The 18,198-nt window shown below is 44.6% G+C and overlaps 2 protein-coding genes across 8 annotated transcripts in view; one reads left to right on the top strand and one right to left on the bottom strand.

The window, feature by feature from the left end:
• The window catches only part of SLC47A2 (solute carrier family 47 member 2), a 48,022-nt gene extending 41,635 nt beyond the window's left edge, over window positions 1-6,387 (top strand). For both annotated transcript variants that reach the window (XM_003807279.5, XM_063599227.1), the window contains 4 exons: window positions 3,029-3,161; window positions 3,238-3,332; window positions 4,660-4,747; window positions 5,791-6,387. In XM_003807279.5, coding sequence (XP_003807327.3) covers window positions 3,029-3,161; window positions 3,238-3,332; window positions 4,660-4,747; window positions 5,791-6,011 — 537 coding nt within the window. In that variant the 3' untranslated portion in view covers window positions 6,012-6,387. The remainder of the gene's footprint in view (window positions 1-3,028; window positions 3,162-3,237; window positions 3,333-4,659; window positions 4,748-5,790) is intronic.
• The window catches only part of ALDH3A2 (aldehyde dehydrogenase 3 family member A2), a 42,573-nt gene that overhangs the window by 7,692 nt on the left and 16,683 nt on the right, over window positions 1-18,198 (bottom strand). For 2 of the 6 annotated variants that reach the window (XM_055101210.2, XM_055101212.2), the window contains one exon: window positions 12,727-12,962. The exons of 1 other annotated variant lie outside the window; for it this stretch is intronic. In XM_055101210.2, coding sequence (XP_054957185.1) covers window positions 12,727-12,962 — 236 coding nt within the window. Of the gene's footprint in view, window positions 1-7,107; window positions 9,146-11,410; window positions 11,533-12,726; window positions 12,963-18,198 lie in introns of those variants that run through there. 3 more of the 6 variants (XM_003807277.6, XM_063599228.1, XM_034942260.3) reach the window with 3 other exon arrangements.

Here is an 18,198-nt window from a genome sequence, read left to right as displayed (position 1 = left end):
TTTTAATTTTTTTTTTTTTTTTTTTTGTAGAAAGAGTCTTGCTATATTGCCCAAGCTGGTCTCTAACTCCTGGCCTCAAGCAGTCCTCCTGCCTTGGCCTCCCAAAGTGCTGGGATTACAGGTGTGAGCCACCATGCCTGGCCCACACTAATCTTTTACATTCTTATCCTTTTACTTCATTTAGGTATAGTTTGTTCTTCTTTACTAGCTTCTTAGGGTAGAATAGTAGGTCATTGATTCGAGACCTTTCTCCCTTTCCAATATAGGCATTTGAAGCTGTACATTTCCCTCTAAGCATTGCCTTAGTTGCATCTAATAAATTTTGATGTTCATCAAAATTTTCAAGTTTGAAATATTTTTAAATTTCTCATGTGATTTATTCTTTGACTTATGGTTTAGAAGTGCATTTAATTTCCAAATATTTGGGGTTTTATTTCTGGCAGGCATCTCTAATTTAATTCTGTTGTGGCCAGAGAACATACTTTGTATGAATTCAGTCTTTCAAAATTTGCCAGGCATGATGGAATGTGCCTGTAGTCCCAGGTACTCAGGAAGACTGAGATGAGAGCACTACTTGAGCCTAGGAGTTCAAGACCAGCCAGGGTAACATAGCAAGACTCCATCTCTTAAAAAAAATTGTTTTTAGTTTATTGAGATTTGTTTTGTGGCCTACCGCAGGTCTATCCTGGAGAATGCTGCATGTGAGACCCAAGGAATGTCATTGTGTTGGTTAAGTAACTTGCTTAGACTGATTCTGTGACTCCTGTCTCCTCTACAATGTACAGCTGCTGATGTCTCTTGCTCAGTTTTTTCCCCCTTGTTCTTATTTTTAAGTCTAGCTTTCTAGTTTAAAATGTTCTTTCTAGGATTAAAAATGTCTGCAGAGCTTAGTGTTCAGCCAATTACTGGTCAGAGACTGTGTTCAACACCTCTGATAGCTAGCAAGGCTTCCATTCTCTGCTGACAGATCCATGTGTGGGCTAGAGACGTATTCAGAGTTCCAGCTGTTTTCAAGTGAGTCCTGGCTTTTACTTTCTTCTGGGTACTACGGGTCTCTTCAGCCCATGTGGACAGGCTCCATTGTCCAGGAACATGTGGGAGGCTTGGTCTCTGCTACACCATATGCACAGCCTCTGGTCAGCTTGGGATATGTAGAGAACTTACCAGTACCTCCCCATTCCCTTGGCTGTTTTACCTCATCAAACTCCCTCTTAAATCCCTGCCTAGTCCACTGGTCGATGGCTTCTCCCAAACAGGCCCACAACCTCAGGCTAGCAAAGCCACTGGCCCTTCCTGCCACTGAAATTGCCACTTTAATTCACAATACTCTAAATCAGAGTTTGTCAACCTCAGCACTACTGGCACTTTAGACCAGATAACTCTTTGTTTGGTGGGGGGAGGGCGGTCCCCTGGGCATTGTAGGATGTTTAGCAGCATCCTTGGTCTCTACCCACTAGATGCTGTAACACTTTCCCCCACCACACCCCCGCAGTTGTCACAACAAAAACATCCCAGAATTTGTCATCCGCATTTGAGAAACACTGGTCCAGGGTACATCAATCATAATTTGGGAGAAGTCTTTAGCCAAAAAAGATCATGCCATGACATATAATAACCAGAAATATACATACCATATTACAAAGTTCAAGAGGCATACATCTCCTAACCCCAGTGCATTACCTCTTTGTTCAGATGTGTACAAACCACAAAATATTCCCCACCTCTCACAGGAACAAAATAAAAATAACCAAATATCTATTGGCCAATAATCCTGACCAAGGATGAGCTGTGCCTATAGTTCAGAAGATCTGGAATCATGTTGGGAAAATGAGACTAATGAAATAAACAGTACTTTTTCCAGAGCAATTCTCATCTTTGAGATGAGACATAATCACAGACAGCAGTGGGTGAGGGCTGCTTGTCTCATATGGAATAAGCTAACAACCACTGTTTGCCATGCATGGTAGGCAAAATAATGGCCCCCAAGTTTCAACGTCCACATCATAATCCCCAGAACCTGTGAGTGTTTCAAGGCAAATGGGACTTTGCAGGTGTGATTAAGAAGCTGGAGATAGGGGGATTATCCTGGGTCATCCAAGTGGGCCCAATGTACATACAAGGGTCCTTAGAAGAGGGAGGCAGGAGAGTCAGAGGAGATGTGAGGCTGGAAGCAGAGGTTAGAGTGATGTGGGGCCACCAGCCAATGAATACAGAAGGAATTCTAGAAGCTAGAAAAAGCAGAGAAACATTCTCAACTAGGGCCTTCAGAAGGAACAAGCTCTTGATTTTGGCACAGTGAGACCCAATTGAAACTTCTAACCTCTAGAACTATAAAATAAAAAAATAAATTGTGTGTGTGTGTGTGTGACCAAGTCTCGCTCTGTCGCCCAGGCTAGAGTGCAGTGGTGCATCCTAGGTTCAAGCAATTCTCGTGCCTCAGCCTCCCAAGTAGCTGGGATTACAGTGCCACCTTGCCTGGCTAATTTTTGTATTTTTAGAGATGGGGTTTCACCATTTTAGCCAGGCTGGTCTTGAACTCCTGACCTCAAGTGATCTGCCCTCCTCAGCCTCCTAAAGTGCTGGGATTACAGGCATGAGCCACCATGCCAGGCCCAAATTTATGTTATTTTAAGCCAAAATATTTGCAGTAATTTGCTACAGTAGCCACAGGAAACCAACACACCACCTCTGTATCATGTGAAGTTAGTCCAGTCTCCCAGACCAACTGGTTGCTGGCCACCAATTCTACCTTTACTTTCTAGGGAGGCCATATGGTGTGGCGGTGAAGCCTGGGTACTGTAGGGTTGTGTTCAAAACACAGTTACTTCTGTGTAACATGGACAAGTGATCTGACCTGTCTTGGACAGCCACCCTCAGGGAAGAAAGGGAGATAAGGGCACCCATCCAGTGCTGTGAGAACTCAGTGAAGCAATGCCATGCGAATGGCTTAGCACAGTGCCTGCTGCATGACATCTGCTCTTAGTCTCATCATCCTGACTCTCTTGCCCATTTCTGTCTCCCCTCCTAGTGTGTCTATGGCGGAGTTCTGAGAGGAACTGGGAAGCAGGCCTTTGGTGCCGCTGTGAATGCCATCACATATTACATCATCGGCCTACCACTGGGCATCCTTCTGACCTTTGTGGTCAGAATGAGAATCATGGGTATGTGGTGTGAGGAAGTCGGGAGAGGCCTGGGTGGTCGTCAGACATTGTTCCCATCATCACTTGTCTCCTCCAGGCCTCTGGCTGGGCATGCTGGCCTGTGTCTTCCTGGCAACTGCTGCCTTTGTTGCTTATACTGCCCGGCTGGACTGGAAGCTTGCTGCAGAGGAGGTAAGTGGGTCAGCTGACCCTGGCCACAAGACACCCTGCACCTGACCCCAGCAGGTGGAGTGACTACTCAGCCAGAAATGCCCAGAGCACATGAGAACTTGGCAGCAGTGTGGTATAAGCTGCAGGTGTTTTTTGTTTTTTGTTTTTTTGTTTTTTGAGATGGAGTCTCGCTCTGTCGCCCAGGCTGGAGTGCAGTGGCGCGATCTCAGCTCACTGCAAGCTCCGCTTTCTGGGTTCACGCCATTCTCCTGCCTCAGCCTCCCCAGTAGCTGGGACTACAGGCACCTGCCACCACGCCCAGCTAATTTTTTGTATTTTTAGTAGATACGGGGTTTCACCATGTTAGCCAGGATGGTCTCGATCTCCTGACCTCGTGATCTGCCCACCTTGGCCTCCCAAAGTGCTGGGATTACAGGCGTGCTGCAGGTGTTTTGTGGGGGATTACAGAGGGGCCACCTGAGCCTCAACAGTGGCTCCTGTCACTGTAATTGGCCAGTATAAGAAGCATGCTCTGCAGTTATAAACAGAAACAAAACCAAAAACCTTCCTTAGACAGCCCCATCTGTGGAAAACCAAACAAACGCAAAGAACTCAAACTAGTCTGAACCCAGATGAACCCCCGAGCGTGTGCCTTGACTTTGGAAGGGGTCATAAAATCACCCTGCCCACCATCCTCTTTGATGTCCTTTTTAAACAGGGCAGGGCAGCCTTTGCATCTCAGGCACAGCAAAGGCACAACTCAGTCTGCAAGCAGAGCACAGAAGCAGTGTTCTCTCAAAGACCCTGAATCCTATCAGGGTGTGGTTTTGCCTTTGTGCACAGAAAAAGTCATCCTGACACTTAAGATGCTGGATAAACAGATATTTAAAATGATACATTTATTTATTTGAGATGGAGTATCGCTCTGTTGCCCAGGATGGAATGCAGTGGTACAATCTCGGCTCAATGCAACCTCTGCCTCCTGGGGTCAAGAGGTTCTCCTGCCTCAGCCTCCTGAGTAGCTGGGACTACAGACATGCGCCACCATGCCCAGCTAATTTTTTAGTATTTTGGTAGAGACAGGGTTTCACTATATTGCCCAGACTGGCCTTGAATTCCTGAGCTCCAGCAATCCACCCGCCTCGGCCTCCCAAAGTGCTGGGATTACAGGTGTGAGCCACCATGCCCAGCCTTAAAATGATACTTTCTAAAAGCCCCACGACTATGAATACATGCATATATGCTGCTTCAGCTTGCAATGTTTTAAAAACAGAGAATGCGAGGCTAGCAGTGAAGGGGTGAACTGTTGAGCTGGCAGGTTGACCCAATTGAGTTCTTTCTCCTTTAGGCTAAGAAACATTCTGGCCGGCAGCAGCAGCAGAGAGCAGAGAGCACTGCAACCAGACCTGGGCCTGAGAAAGCAGTCCTATCTTCAGGTAATACTGACACCGCTGCTTCTACTTTGGTACACATATAAATGTCAGTGGCATGTTGCTCTTGTCTGCCCTCTGTGCCTCATGCAATTGGAAATTGTACAAGCCTAAGCTATTTTTCTTCCCATTATTATGAAAATGATGTCCTAAGCACCAGGAAGACAACAACATCTATTGTCTAGCAGGCATGCAAGTACTAGGCCCCACACCAACTCTTTGGCCTTGAGAGGCAACTAGATGTATGCCCATTTTCAGATGAGGAAGTGAGGCTGAAAGAACTTAGGTATTTCCTCCCTCATCCCACAACTTGTAAAGGCCAGACATAAGATCTGAGCATCAACCCGTCAGATTCAAGAGCTCATGATCTCCCCCACTGAACTCTGCTCAAGACGGAAGGCCAACTTTTAACCTGTGGGGAGCCTGGCTTGTCAGCCAGCCTGGCTTGACTCATTGGCTTTGGGGGGGGCACCTGCTATCTACCTCTCTCCACCCCATCAGGCAGACAAACATCTCTCTGGTTTGTGCCCAATGTCCATGTCATGAAGTGATGGCCCCAGCTCTGCCCCAGGGCTGGTCCTGAGTGCCAGGCGTGTGTGCACATGGCCCAAAGCTCATACAGATGATGTCTCCATGACCTCATCCATCCTGGGCTAATCCTTGATCAGGGCAGTAGTGAGCCAGCTAAAACTCTGGGAGCGTAAGCTGTCATGAGAGAATACGGTAAGACATGATTAATTGTGTTTCCCACGTGCTTTTGAAGCCACAGATCACAGGGCCAAGCGTTGACAAGAACACTCCTCATTAGATCCTAGTAGTAAGCGTTATCTGCACGTGAAATTCACAGTTTAAGATGCTTTCCTGCATATCTCCTCCTCTGATCTTGCTTGTAAAGTAGATAAAGCAGGTATTTTTCTATTGTATAGGCATCGTCCCTTGTGAGGTGTAACAAACACAGCCAGGTGGTTAACCTAGGTTTCCTGATTCCAAGGCCAAAGCTCTCCCTCTGACCCCTGACCTGCTGAGTTTGCTCCTGTTTGCTTCCACAGTGGCTACAGGCAGTTCCCCTGGCATTACCTTGACAACGTATTCAAGGTCTGATTGCCACGTGGACTTCTTCAGGACTCCAGAGGAGGCCCACGCCCTTTCAGCTCCTACCAGCAGACTATCAGTGAAACAGCTGGTCATCCGCCGTGGGGCTGCTCTGGGGGCGGCGTCAGCCACACTGATGGTGGGGCTCACGGTCAGGATCCTAGCCACCAGGCACTAGCGAAGAAGCTTGGAAATAGAAAGCCAGGAGTGGCTGTCCCCAGTATGCAAACACACCACGGTATGCCCTGCAAAAACACCAATGGGGTCTAGTGCAGGTGGACACTTTGAACCACTCCTCAAAAAAAGAACTTTGGCTGATTCCTTGTGGTGACACTCAGAGGGGTCTGAACAGAGCAGACTTGACAATTCTGTTCTGGTCAAGCTGGAGTTTTCTTCTGTGACTTGGACTGCTCTACAGAAGACATCAGCCAACTGCACAAGTCAGAGTCCAGGGATTGTCACTATTATTAATAATGTAAATGGCTTCAAATGGGACACTGCAGATAAAATCACAAAAACCACTGTTATATTAAAGATTACACATTTCCTAGGCACAGCCTGCTGCTCAAGTCTGTCATAAAGCCTCTGTGAAGCTCTGAGAAGGGGACCAGTGGGCCCTGTCCAGGCAACCCCTGTGTGCTCCTGGCAGATACAGGTGCTGTGAGACCCTGACCAGGGCAGTGGCTGTCCATACACCCTTCTTCCCCTTTTCTACAGTTCTTTCATTCCATCAGCATTTTCACTTATCACAGACTTTGAGAAATACTTGTTCTTACTGAACTTTTTCTTCTAGTAGTGACATGATATAAATAAGGGCACAAAACAAGTAGGAACAGAGCACAGCAAAGTCATCATGGAAGCAATTCCAGACTCTATGCCACTGTTTGCCCAAGTGTGGTCCATGGTTAACAGGTATTAAGGTAAACGGCTCCGCGGTCAAGGAAGTCTGGGAGCTGCACACACTAGCACTTCAGAGGTTCTGAAGGACCTGGGTCCTTTAGTTTGCTGATGTGCTTTACAAGCCAATGGTATACAGGACTGGTGGCAGGACCATTTTTTTGTGTAAAATCTTGCGGGATTAGTGTTCTACGAATATGTTTACAGAAACACTTGTTCTAGATCAGCAACTGGGGGTAGGAGGATGCCACCGGAAAAACCTATTTACTATAGCTACTAACCACCACCCCCAACACACACAGCAGAACATAAAGTTTGAGAAAATCTTCTCAGCTAAGAATTTTAAAATGAGAAAAAAAAAGTTGACAAATACCATCTATGATAAAGACATAAAAGGATTTATAGTTGGGGAGAATTTATGATCAAAGGATTGTCTCCAATAGGGTATATCTGAGGTTCCATACCAGGAGTGTCATTAAAATTGATGCCAATTTTATGAAATATGTTCATTTTGAAGCAGATGTGTATTAGTAGACAAGCCAATAATTTAAACATACTCAATGAAAATTCCATAGTGCAATTTTATCTAAGGTATTTTATGATTACTCTCTTAGAGCCACAGTTTTAAGCAGCTTTTTCCTAAACTAGGCTCGTTATTAATTTTCGACACTTCATACTATGATGAAGACATCATATACTTTAGACAGCCTTAATAGAACAAATTATTCAACAAAGTTGAGTATACGTTCTATAAAGTAAATCACATTCTCTCATTGAGTGAGCTGAGTCTTTTTGAGTGTGGGGACAGAGTCCCTGCAGTCAGGAGCTCCAAGGCATAGAACTGCCTGCCCTGCTCTGTCCAGCAGGTAACGCTGCATTCCACAGGCCTCTTCTTCAGCCTTGCCCACTCAGCAGAGTACCTCAGGTTGTGACCATGAACGACTGATGAGAGTAACTTCTGACTTGCTCAGGGGATCCTCTTGCCATCAATTCCCTTCAGTATGACCAACCGCAGTGGCTTACTCGCTTCTTGTCCAGACCATCCACCATCTGTCTGCCCCATGATGCTCTCAAACCCCAAAGTCCTAATATCCCCGGCTTCTTTGTCTGTGAGAGGAAATGGTTCCCTCACTTTAAGTTCTGTAGGCTAATCAGAAAGGGATCTCTCTATAGTTTCAAAAAGTGAAATTTTACTCGCACTACAGAAATAAGAAACTTACAGATTTGTCCTTGAAGACCTACTAACCTGCAACTTTAGGGTCCTGAGAGAGGATTAGTATGTTTATAAGTACTTTTATTACAGTATTTTTTATTTGTTTCGGAGACAGGGTCTTGCTCTGTTGCCCAAGCTGAAGTGCAGTGGTGCAATCACAGCCTGCTGCAGCCTTGGCCTCGCAGGCTCAATCAATCCTCCTGCTTCAGCCTCCTGAGCAGCTGGGAACACAGGCTCATGCCACCACATCTAGCTAATTTTTATTTTTTGATAGAGATGAGGTCTCACTGTGTTGTCCAGGCTGGTCTCAAATTCCTGGACTCAAGCAATCCTCCCACCTCGGCCTCCCAAAGTGCTGGGATTACAGACATGAGCCACCATGCCCGGCCACAGTATTTTTTAAATGCCAGTTAGGTTTTATAAGATGTAGAATTCTATAACTCCAACACAAGAATGACAGGTGATGCTTGCATGACTTTGGCAACTAACTTCCAGGAAGCCCTAGGATTTACAAGATGCTTTGAGTGACATTAGTCACAAGAGATTGTTGCAACTAAACAGAACACAGGATGATAAAGAATGAATGAGGAAGAATGAAGACCACTGGTGAGATGGCACTTCTGACCAGGGGCCTACTCCTGGAGGTCAAGTCCTTGAGTCCCATTGGAGGAGGAGTAACCCCTCCCTCCCCCACATAGAGTTTTAGTGCCTGAAACCTCACAGGGAACCAAGAAGATCTAACCTCACCTCTCTGGACTACAGAGGACTGCTGGTAGCCCTGGGAAGTACCAAGCTCTTGAAAGCTTTACACAGTGATGGTGGAAGCAGAGGCAGGAAGTGAGCAGTGCCATCACTGGAGTGAAGGATTCAGTGAGGTTCTGAGACTCCCTTACAACCCCTCAGTTTGTATTTAGTCTAATACATTCTCCTCCCCTAGCTCAAAGCTCCAAGATTTAGATAAGCACAATTTAAGATAGGTTCCCTGAATACCCTATTAGGTAATGTTGGGATGTAGTTGAAATGGCAACTTTTATTAATGATGAATGGCAATGACTTTTAAGTTTGATCACAGAGTGTTTGCATATTTTCTTACTGTTTTTGGTATGATTTAAAAATTATTGGTTCATTAACCATTTAAAAGAGGAATAATTCAGTAGAGGCACTAGGAGGTTGAACAGGATCATTCTTCAGTAATATTCAGCCTGGAGAGAGGAAAAAAGGATTCAGTTTACTCAGCTGCTTTAAAAACCTACCCACAACCAGCCTTGCAACACAAACTCAGCAGTGGGACTCAGACACCTCCTGTCTGAAGAGACTCTACATGCATTGTACAAAAAAGGACTACATATCCCTAGGAAGCCTAGGAAGCACGGTTTAGGCCAAAGGATTATGTCCTTCCTCAAAAAACAACAATAACAATAAGAGCGAGACAACGTGATAATGAAGGCTATATTCTGTCCACTGTCAACTAGCTAATGTCAGAGTAGAGACAGAAGATGAGAGTACTAACTTATTATCCTAGTATTTTCAGTAGGAAGCTGAAGTCTCTACATGGAATTCAAAAACTGGTAAACAATTTTGTTTCTAAAATTCAAAAGTAGTACTGAATTTAATCCTTCCTATTGAAGACTGAGGAAGGGCTGCTGCAATCTCAAGGTTCAAATGTCATATTTAGTTGTCAAAGGCCTAATGAAATTTATCAACATTAACCTCTTATGTTTCTCAACCTTTTAAAACCCACATCTCCCACAATGCCTTCTGTAGCTTATAAGCTTTATTGGAACTTTACTTTGTGTACAATACTTATGCTCTAAATCCCTTCTAATTCTAGTAAGGTAATTAATAAAATAAAATCCAAGAGTGTAACAAAATAAGGAAACTATTAAGTACATAAAAGCCATTTCAGAAAAATGTAATTACAATAAATAGACTCTTCAGGTAAATATACAGTACAGATTCAAAGTCATTTATTTTAAATAAAAGGTAATTTGATAAAAAGAGGATTAAAAGCTCAGAAAGGAGCAGAAAAGCAGCAAAGTGGAAAAGAAAACCAAATCTCTACCTAGTTCCAGATTGAATCCAAAGAAATATTAACAACTATTAGTAATGAGAATTGAGCGGGAGGGTTGAAAGTGGCCTGGGGAATCACTGACACCTACTCCCTCACCCTGTAGATGAGCAAGCTGAGGCCCAAGAAAGGGCTCAGAAAAGGCCTTGCCCAAGGTCATTGAGCCAGGAATCAAACAACATTTTTTTTGTTTCTGCTAAAGGTTTTATATATTGCTGCTTCTTTTATATATTGCTGCTTCTCTAGACCCTCACAGAGAAACATGCCTGCCAAACCCTTTGGGAACTCGAACCTGCCTGGCACACTGCACTGCACCTGAGGGAGGCTTCTTGGGGGTTTGGTAAGATTGGAGAATGCAGACTCAGCCTGGGCCTCCGTATTTTCCATGAGGCTAAAATATTCTATCCTAACAAAGATGCATTATCAAACTGAGGAACCGAGGTCTTGGGAAAAGAATAAAAGAGACAGATATTGACCAGAGACCCAAGTAAGCGTCCGACCACACTTCTAGCCTCAGGAAGGCAAAGAAAGTAGCCCCTAAATTGTATACTACACCTTGATTTCACGACATTTGCTGCCATGAATTCCAAAGTCAAACCTTTTTTTAAAAATGAAAACAAATCAAAACTACTTAGTGATTTAAAAAACATATTCTTAAATTACGACATAAAGAGTTCAGTGCCTAGATGGTGACAAGTCTGAATTAGTCAGCTGGCACCTCCCCCAGGAGAGCTGAGTAGAAGGGGAAGAGAAATGAGGCTCACACTCAGCTGCCCTTTTCCAAGAAATGATGTATGCTTCACCTGGACGCAGCTAAGCCATTGCCTCTGCACATTTCTCTTAGATTCCTAGCAAGTCACTTCACCCTTTTAAAATTGTGGATAAGTAGAGTTTTAACACCCTGATACTCTGGGCCCAGGTCCAAAATGTCTAGATATAAGTAAGTTAAACATTCTTTTTTCTTTCTTTTTTTTTGGAGACGGAGTCTCGCTCTGTCACCCAGGGTGGAATGCAGTGGCACAATCTTGGCTCACTGCAACCTTTGCCTCCCGGGTTAAAGCAATTCTCCTGCCTCAGCCTCCCTAGTAGCTGGGACTATAGTCACCTACCACCACACCCAGCTAACGTTTGTATTTTTAGTAGAGATGGGGTTTCACCATGTTGGCCAGGCTGTTCTCGAACTCCAGAACTCAGGCAATCCACCTGCCTTGGCCTCCCAAAGTGCTAGGATTACAGGCGTGAGCCACTGCGCCCAGCCCATTCTTTTTTCAATAACCCTTAAGCCTCCAACTGTAGCAAAAAAAACAAAAACAAAAAAAAACAAACCAAAAAACCCTTGAAAACATACCCCAACTTGGCCCACCTTACATATAGAAAGAAAACAAAAAGTTCCTACCTCACTCTTAACAGACAGGGCTGGGTTTTGAAATCTGGTGTTCATCTCTGCTTACTGGACCAACGCAGTCTGTGAACTACCAGAAAAATCAACAGGGCCTTTCTCCTCAGCACAGCTTGGTATTTCTGAGAAAACCCAAATGATTTCAAATGCAACTGGTATCTCCAATTCCACTAAGGCTGGGATACTGTAAGACGAGCCAAACCCCTTTCAAATTTTTGTTGTTGTTGTTGTTGAGATGGAGTCTCGCTCTATTGCCCAGGCTGGGGTGCAGAGGCATGATCTTGGCTCACTGCAACCTCCACCTCCCGGGTTCAAGTGATTCTCCTCCCGCAGCCTCCCGAGTAGCTGGGACTACAGGTGTGTGCCACCATGCCTGGCTAATTTTTGTATTTTTAGTAGAGACAGGGTTTCACCATATTGGTCAGGCTGGTCTTGAACTCCTGACCTCGTGATTCCCCTGCCTCAGCCTCCCGAAGTGCTAGGATTACAGGCGTGAGCCACTGCGCCGGCCCCCTTTCAAATTTTAAACAAAACATAAACACAACTATTACCATTGCCTTTTCCAAGCCCATTCTTCACTGATATGGTCAATATTTTCAATGTTATATCCTCAGTTGAACGGCTGAGGGCGCCACAGATACAATTGCCTTCCTCATTCCATCTTAACTTTAATTACGGATTTCCTCTTTCATCTCAAAATACGCAAACTGCTTTGAGAAGGCAGCTATCATGAGGGCCTCTTTGCAAGCCCATCCCTATAATGACTAATCACCGAAGATAAACTTTATCAGGTAGTGAACTTTGGAGGAAAAAAACTCAAGCCTAATAAAATATCCCTCACCAAAGCTGTTGCACCAGAGTTCTTGCCTTCACCTCCGTGGTAAGCTGATTTCATGCACATTCAAGAACAAAGCTGTAAGTGACAAGGAAAGTCCAATACCAAAAGGATCAAAGGGCTAACCCTTTGATCAGACAGCTCAGAATTCTGCAATCAAGTTCTATGCTGTTTTAACCTCTTAGACCAGAGATCAGCAAACTTTTCTGTAATAATGTAGGCTTTGAGGGCCATTCGGCCTCTGTTGCAACTACTCAGCTCTGTCACCGTCCCAAGAAAGCAGCTGTGGATGATTAAACAAGTGGGTGTGGCTGTGTTCCAATAATTTCAGTGACAAAAACGGGTAGCTGGCCAGCAGGCTGTGGTTCACTGACCCTGTCTTAGACTCTACAAGTTAATGTAGAGTCCTGCTAGAATATGCATCTGGCAGCCATCAGGCCAGGACCAGACAGAATGGCACTCATGGGTTATAGGGACTCACCTTGACAAGCACAGCGGCTACAATACCCAGGAAAGTGAGCAACAGGAGACCGAGTTTTTCTTTGTTGAACCGTTTCAAGAGAAAAAATTTTCCCCAATCCACCTTTGACTGGCTGTTGGGAGGATATCTGAGTTTGTTAGCACCTTCTCTCTTTAAACTTTTTAATAAACAGGGACGCTGATGAGAAAAAGTATCAAAACTATGTTTTCCATGATAAGCTCCCATCCCACTGGAACCTGAAATAAAGGGAACAGACAAAACAAGCTTCACTGTAGATGATGCAAGCTACTTCTGTCTAACAACGACCGGGAAAGCTCACATGCACTCCCTGCTGCCTGGGAACCCCACTGAACTTCTCTGCCAGCTGAAGTATCTCTTTTCAGGAAGTCCTTACCAACTTCCCTGGAAAAGTCAATGTCCCTGTCAAACAGGATGCTTTCCATGAGCAAGACAAGGACTTGCACCTCTTCTAGAGCTGTGGCTCTCATTTATGCCAGGGACTGTGCTAAGAGTTAAATCATTCTCTTAAGATAATTCTCACCACAATCCCACTTGGTGAATTATCAGCAGCCTCATTTCCAGAGAGGGAAAGGGAGCTGACAGGGTCAGTTAACCTGCCCAGGGCCACACGGCTGCTAAGTGGCAAAGCCAGAACCCGAACCTGGATCAGACTCTAAATGCTATATGTGCTCTCTTCCCACCATCCCATGTGGCTTCATTCATCCATGGCCCCACTCACCCACTTGCTTTCTCAAAGCCTGTGGAAAGTAAGACAGGGCAACAGGGTTGCACAGCTGGATGATAATAAGCAAGTGTAAATCTCTGCCCTCCACAAAGCCATGCTCTGTGACAGTTTCATTTCTCTAATTCATTGTGTGTACAACAGACTGACAGGCACAAAGCGGAGCAGTGTGAGCTGGGCAGAGGGAATGGCATGTGTGATATAAGACACAGGTGACCAGAGGCCAGGGAGCAGTTTACCAAGGCCAGGCTGCAGGAAGGAATCATTCATGAAGCAGGCCTGGTGTGAGAAGAGACCCAAGGACAAGACCATGAGAAACCCTAACTCTGAGGGAGGGTAAAGAATGAGGGAGGGGGCCGGGTGCGGTGGCTCACATCTGTAATCCCAGCACGTTGGGAGGCTGAGGTGGGAGGATTGCTTGAGCCCAGGAATTCAAGACCAGCCTGGGCAACATAGTGAGACCCCGCCTCTATACAAAAAAAATTTTTTTAATTAGCCAGGCATGGTGTAATCCCAGCTATTCAGGAGGCTGAGATGGGAAGATTGTTTGAGCCCAAGAGGTTGAGGCTGCAATGAGCCGTGATTGCACCACTGTACTCTGGCATGGGTGACAGAGTGAGACCCTATCTCAAACAAGAAAAAAAAGAAAAGAAAAGGCATGGATTCAACCGCAGTACCTGGCATACAATAAGCACTTACTAAATGTCACTTATAAAGGTAACTGTACAACTACTGTAATTGAAACCGTGGTACTGGTCCACGGAAAAAACAAACCAGAAAGATACTGCAACCAATGAGAAAACCCTAAGAATGACCCAAACATGTTTTTATTGAGTACTGATGGTATAAGGATGATTATTTCAAAAAATGGTGCCAGCATAGTTTACTCTTTGGAAAAAAAAAGGCAAATTATTACATCATGCAGCGTATGGCATTCTAAAGTGAACTCCAGGGTGTTTTTTGTTTGTTTGTTTGTTTGTTTGTTTGAGATGGAGTCTCGCTCTGTTGCCCAGGCTGGAGTGCAGTGGCATGATCTTGGCTCACTGCAGCCTCCGCCTCTCAGGTTCAAGCGATTCTTCTGCCTCAGCCTCCCAAGTAGCTGGGACTCCATGTGCATGCCACAATGCCCAGATAATTTTTTTTTTGTATTTTTTGTGGAGATGCGTTTTCACCATGTTGGCCAGGCTGGTCTCAAGATTCTGACCTCAGGTGATCTACCTGCCTCGGCCTCCCAAAGTGCTGGGATTATAGGTGTGAACCACCATGCTTGGCCAACTCCATGGTTAAATGGAAAGAAAAGAAAAGAAGAAAAGGAGGGAGGGAGGGAAGGAAACTACAGATAATATTTATTTATTTATTTATTTTATTCTTATTTTTTTGAGACAGAGTCTCGCTCTGTTGCCCAAGCTGGAGGTGCAGTGGTGCGATCTCTGTTCACTGCAACCTCCGTCTCCAGGGTTCAAGTGATTCTACTGCCTCAGCCTCCTAAGTAGCTGGGATTACAGGTGGTGCCGCCACACTCGGCTAATTTTTTGTATTTTTAGTAGAGACGGGGTTTCACCATGTTAGCCAGGTGCCTTGGCCTCCCAAAGTGCTGGGATTACAGGTGTGTGCAACCGCACCCAGCCTACAGATGATATTTATATAATAATGAAATAGGGAAAGCTTTTCTAAGCCTACTTTCCAAATCAGAAACCAAAAAACAAAAAGCCACACAGGCTTAGGCCAGATGTGGTGGCTCATGCCTGTAATCCCAGCACTTTGGGAGGCTAAGGCAGGTGGATCACCTGAGATCAGGAGTTGAGGACCAGCCTGGCCAACATGGTGAGACCCCATCTCTACTAAAACTACAAAAATTAGGTAGGAGAGGTGTCGGGTGCCTGTAATCCCAGCTACTTGGGAGGTTGGGGCAGGAGAATTGCTTGAAGCCAGGAGTCAGAGGTTGCAATGAACCAAGGTCGCGCCATTGCACTCCAGCCTGGGTAACAGAGTCTCAGGAGTTTGAGACCAGGCTAACATGGCAAAACCGTGTGTCTACTAAAAATACAAAAATTAGCTGGGCCTGGTGGCACACACCTGTAGTTCCAGCTACTTGGGAGGCTGAGCCAGGAGAATTGCTAGAACCCAGGAGTTGGAGGTTGCAATGAACTGAGATCACACCACTGCACTCCAGCTTAGGTGACAGGGAGTCTCAGTCTCGATAAAAAGAAAAAAAAAGAAAAATCTAAACTATATGCCAAAATATTAAAAAGTTTAACTGTTTAGACTTTTTGCCACTGTGTCTATATTACTTTGAGAATTAGAAGAACAAAGCATTTTTTTCAATTTGGAAAATTGTATAAGCCCTTTTAACAGAGTAATTACACTTGTAGACATTTTTCCTAAAGAAATAATCAGAGATTGCATAAAGATACATTATATAAGAATCGTAATACCAAAAAAATTGAAATCACAAAAATCTAATACTGGGAATTGGTTACATAAATATGCCACATTCATATGATGGAAAAGTATGCAGTTACTAAAATTATGACATGCAAGAATATTGACATGGAAAAGTGTCACACTATTCTGTCACATACAGGGTACAGAACAATATATAGTATGATACCTTTTTGAATAGAATATTCAGATGACTGTGTATATGTGTGTGCATATGTGTGCAAGACATATACCAGTTATCTTTACATAGTGGGGTTATGGGTAATATAAATGTTTATTCTTTGGGCTCTTCTATCTTTTCCAAGTTTTCTTAAAAAGCCTGTATTCCTTTTACATTTGGGGGTCAAGGCTTGTTTTATTTTTTATTTTTATTTTTTTACAGCATGGCCACTATAATAATGTATTATATGCCTGAAATTTGCTAAGAGAGTAAACCTGTTTTTTCTTTTGCATCTTCTTTTTGTATTTTTAATTTTTGTGGGTATATAATAGGTTGCTCATTTTGTTTTATTTTATTATTTATTTTTATTTATTTATTTATTTATTTTGAGATCGGAGTCTCGCTCTGTTAGCCAGGTTTGAGTGCAGTGGCACAATCTCAGCTCACTGCAACCTCCACCTCCCTGGTTCAAGCGATTCTCCTGCCTCAGCCTCCCTGGTAGCTGGGAATACAGGCATGCACCACCACGCCCAGCTAACATTTGTATTTTTAGTACAGATGGGGTTTCACCATGTTGGCCAGGCTGGTCTGGAACTCCTGACCTCAAGTGATCCACCCACCTCGGCCTCCCAAAGTGCTGGGATTACAGGCATGAGCCACTGCGCCCAGCCTTGTTTTGTTTTAAATAAGATGGTATAGTCAATGATGCCACAGGCTACCTTGTCAAGTAGGACAGGGACTGAACCCAAGTCACTTAGATTTGCAATTAGAGGGCAGTGGAGACACCATATGGAACAATTACCGAGTTGATTACTGCACTAGCACAGTGGATGCCAGGATCCTATGTGGTGAGCTGAGGAACTAGAGACAACAGAGTCCAATCTTTTAAGCATTTGGGCTACAAAACTATTACTTACTCCAGCCAAAATCCCAGGAGTCATCCTCTCTCATTCACCCCCTCCTCCAACATTCACTCCATCAGCCAATCCTGCTGCTTGATCCCAAAAATACCCCCTTCCCTTTCCACTATCTCCCCTGCTACCACCCTCTACAAGCCACCACCATTTCCAATTTGGATCTGGCAATACCTACCAATTGGCCTCTTCCCGCCTGTCCCTCACTCATGTCAGTCACTGTGCTGGGTGCTGGCAATATGTTTACCTCCTAGACAAGGACCTGTGGCTATACAGGTCAAGGCTCCTTGGTCATAGGACAAGGTTTCCTTAACCAGGAACAGATGGTCCTGCCAAACTGGGCCATCGCATCCCATGGAGCAACTGACTTAGGACAGTATTACAAAGGGAGAGGATAGAACAGGGCTTTAAGACAGTGGCTTTTCTGGTTGGGTTTTTGTTATGAGAATGTTTACATATCGGCTATTTTGTAATAGCTCTAGTAGAGAGTAGAAAAGCCCACCTAGCCTAGGTCCCAAAGGAGAAATAAAAAGCTGAGTCAGTCATCTCACATGTGGGAGAGGCAGGCAGGTCATGTTCTAAAGGGAAAAGCAAGGATCAGGCTATGTCCACAAAGCTTCACTTGGAATGAATTTCTTTCTGCCCATCCTCTCTAGAACAGGGGGAGTCCCGTTTTACTCAAATCACAAAACAATTCAAGGAGAGGCTGCTCCTCCCAACAAAGGGCTGGGGAACAATGCAGGTAAGAACTGAGCAGAAAACAAAGGCACATTAGAAAACCCCTCTACCTTCTGTCCCTGGTATTCCGAACCTTTCATTTGCTACTTCATTAAACACACACACACACACACACACACACACACACACACACACACACACACGAAGAGAGATCTTCTTAATTAATTTGAGACCTGATTCTTGGTTCCCAAATCTCCTAAATGTGGCAGGATAACAAAATCAACGAAGTGAACAAAGTAATGATTACAGCTGTGGTCAGTCAGTGCTGCTGACAGAAAGAGAGTGACAAGACATTTGCCCTATGCTGGAGGGGTGGGTGGGGAAGCAGGAAAACCAGTCAACTGGGTGACCAGGAAAGGCCTCCCTCAGGAGAGGACAATCAGGGTACGCAACAGCTGGCTATTTCAGCAGCCCACACAATCCACTCATGAAATGGTGGTGCTTTTGAAATATCTACTATAAGCAGGAGAAAATAA

This window comes from Pan paniscus, chromosome 19 (genome assembly GCF_029289425.2).
Source record: "Pan paniscus chromosome 19, NHGRI_mPanPan1-v2.0_pri, whole genome shotgun sequence".
Taxonomy (NCBI): domain Eukaryota; kingdom Metazoa; phylum Chordata; class Mammalia; order Primates; family Hominidae; genus Pan; species Pan paniscus.
Note: the sequence above shows the minus strand (reverse complement) of the source record. Positions and strands in the feature narration are given on the sequence as shown.